Here is a 2,443-nt window from a genome sequence, read left to right as displayed (position 1 = left end):
GCTGCCACGCGCACGAGCCGCGTGGCATCGTGTTGGCGGAGGGACTGCGTCGTCTTGGCGTCGTCGACAGCTTGCACGACGCGGGGCGCATCGAGCACGTGGTTGGTTGCGTTCAGAATGAGGCTGTGGCCCTTGCTATCATGGACCGTGAGGCGCCACGCGTGTTGAGCCATGGGTCGGAGGCGGACGTGCGCGAGGCCAGCTTGCACGTCGTCGAGCGAGCCAAAGTTGCTCAACACAAACGGCACAAGCGCGGTAATGACGGGGCGCCCGTCGGCGCCGGCAGGCACTGGGATCGACGTGCCCCAGTCGAGGAGAGCCGCGGAGAGGCCCGCTTCGTTGATGCCGTCGAGGATCACGTTGTGTGCGTGCAGCGCAACGTAGCCGTACTGCGACGTCCACGCAAAGGCCGCGTCGTAAAGGCGCTCGCCGCGGGGTACGATCTCAATCGTTGTGCTCTCGAGACCGATGGGGAAGGTGCGTGCCGAGACGAGGCTCGATGGCGACGACTGCACAATGACGTCGATGGACGCCTGGGTGAGCGACACAAGGGCGAAGACGGCGAGAGCGAGGCGCATCGTCGTAGACAGGAGGTGTTGGCAGGAATGCCCAAAGATACGACTTGGCACTTTCTAGCCGGATCAGAAAAACGCAGCATGTCGTCGCTCGGTGATTGGCCAGTAATTCGAAGCCTATCGTTTGACGCAGCCGCCGAGGGCTTGAAGGTCACTAGCTTAGCGTGCCCAACAACAAGCTACGCAACATACCGGCAAGACGGAATGCGGGTAGCAAGGGGCCCTTGGGGTAGGGAGCTCGACGGAGAAGCCCACAAAAATCCAAGCACCAATCAGCGTCGCGTGTAGCCAAGTGCAAGGTCAGGCATCAGGTGCCAGGCGACATCACCTAAATCGGATTTTTGCCGCTATAGAAATCGGTAAAGTCCTACCGGAAGGAGGGACAGAGAGTGCAAGCCAGGACAACGCGGATCGGCAAGGACAATGTGTACACAATTGACATCATTTATAAACGGCGCAACGTCATTTACTCGCGTAGATGTACGGACTCATATTACTTGATATTGTTGAAATTTATCGGGCGGGGCGCCAATGACGCCGTTGACGGAGCTCTTGCACTCGACACCCTGGGAGCCGGGGGCAATGAACTGACCGCTCGGAATGAACCAGCAGTGACCACGCGCAATGCCGCCCTTGACGGTGGCCGGGAGGTCGTTGCCGGCAAAGCTCCACTGCTTGTCAAAGGTGGCAAATTGCACCTTGAGCCACTCCTTGGAGAAGCTGAGCTCCATGAAGCCGTACGGGTTGCCACTGGCCGTCCAGACGCTAAGACATATACAGTTGAGCACACAAGAACGCTTGGTATCGAGGCACATACTTTTTGACGATGGCGTCCGAGCCGGCGTTGGAGGCCTTGGTGACGATGCCGCCACCCCCGCCGTTCTCCATGAGATGCGTGCCAAAGGTGCTGATGCCGTGGTCAAAGCCGTGCGTGTGGCCGTTGATCCAGAGACTGGCGTTGCCGGCCTTGAGCACATCGTACCTGGCCTTAAGTTAGATATCCCATTCGTGTTTCCCCACGTGGAAAACATTGTCTATCGTACCATTTCTTGGCGCGCTCGGGGTTCATGTGGTAGAGCGGGCTAAAGTGCGTGTTGACGATCTTGAACGTCGCCTTGGACGCCTTCATGTCCTTGAGCGCTTGCGTGAGCGAGTCTTGGGCCCAGCCCTCGAGCGTCTCCATGCACGTGTTGTACATCTCGGCACTGCCACCCGCGCACATCTTGCTGCCGACTTTAACGTCGTCGCACTTGGTGCTGTCGTAGTCGTACTTGTACGAGTAGCCAAAGCACTGGCAGCACACTTGGGACGCGCCATGGTTGTCGGCGTGGTTGGTGTCGACGTTGAAGATGTCGACCGAGACGCCGTTCTTGGAGACCGAGTGGACGAAATAGTGGTCTTTCAGGAGCCACCTAATCCGAATATATAGTGTCACTTCTAAACGTCATATCGATAGAGAGAGAAAGAGTTGTGGCGTACCGGTTGTTGTTGGGACTCACATAGTTCTTTTGCAAGTCGAAGCGCTCCTTGAGGTACTTGGACATCATGGCCGTGTCTTCGCACTCGAAAAAGTTGTCGTCCTTGTCCCAGCCGTCGCCGCAGATAAAGTGCGCGCCACCAATGTCGTGGTTGCCAATGACGTTGACCCACGGCACGGCCATGAGCGCCGGGTCGTTGTACGTGTCTTCAAACGTGTCTTGGAACCGGTACTTGTGGTTGTTCTTCGCAATGCCGTTCCAGTAAAAGTTGTCGCCGTGACTCAAGACCGCGAGCGGCTTGAGCTCCTTCGCCGACATGCCCATGAGCGCGGCCACGTGCTTCTGCGCCCAAAAGTCGACCTTGAAGCGCGCCGTCTCGGGCTGGATCTT

At 58.0% G+C, this 2,443-nt stretch overlaps 2 protein-coding genes across 2 annotated transcripts; both read right to left on the bottom strand.

Annotated features, from left to right (window-relative positions):
• Positions 1–8: 8 nt before the first annotated feature.
• On the bottom strand, positions 9–578 carry SPRG_18304 (hypothetical protein; the record flags this gene model as incomplete). Its single annotated transcript, XM_012357742.1, has 1 exon — positions 9–578. A coding segment is annotated over one exon (570 nt), but the record flags the coding sequence as incomplete, so codon positions are not given.
• Positions 579–1,063: 485 nt separating this feature from the next.
• SPRG_18302 (hypothetical protein) lies at positions 1,064–2,377 on the bottom strand (the record flags this gene model as incomplete). The annotated part of the gene is made up of 4 exons (XM_012357741.1): positions 1,064–1,340; positions 1,372–1,557; positions 1,619–1,987; positions 2,055–2,377. The coding sequence occupies 4 exons, from the start codon at positions 2,375–2,377 to the stop codon at positions 1,064–1,066; spliced, it is 1,155 nt and encodes a 384-aa protein (XP_012213131.1).
• Between the last annotated feature and the right edge of the window lie 66 nt (positions 2,378–2,443).

The sequence above is a fragment of the Saprolegnia parasitica genome (assembly GCF_000151545.1).
Source record: "Saprolegnia parasitica CBS 223.65 unplaced genomic scaffold supercont2.1108, whole genome shotgun sequence".
Lineage (NCBI taxonomy): Eukaryota > Oomycota > Saprolegniomycetes > Saprolegniales > Saprolegniaceae > Saprolegnia > Saprolegnia parasitica.
The sequence above is the reverse complement of the archived record's forward strand: the minus strand, read 5'-3'. Positions and strand labels throughout refer to the sequence as shown.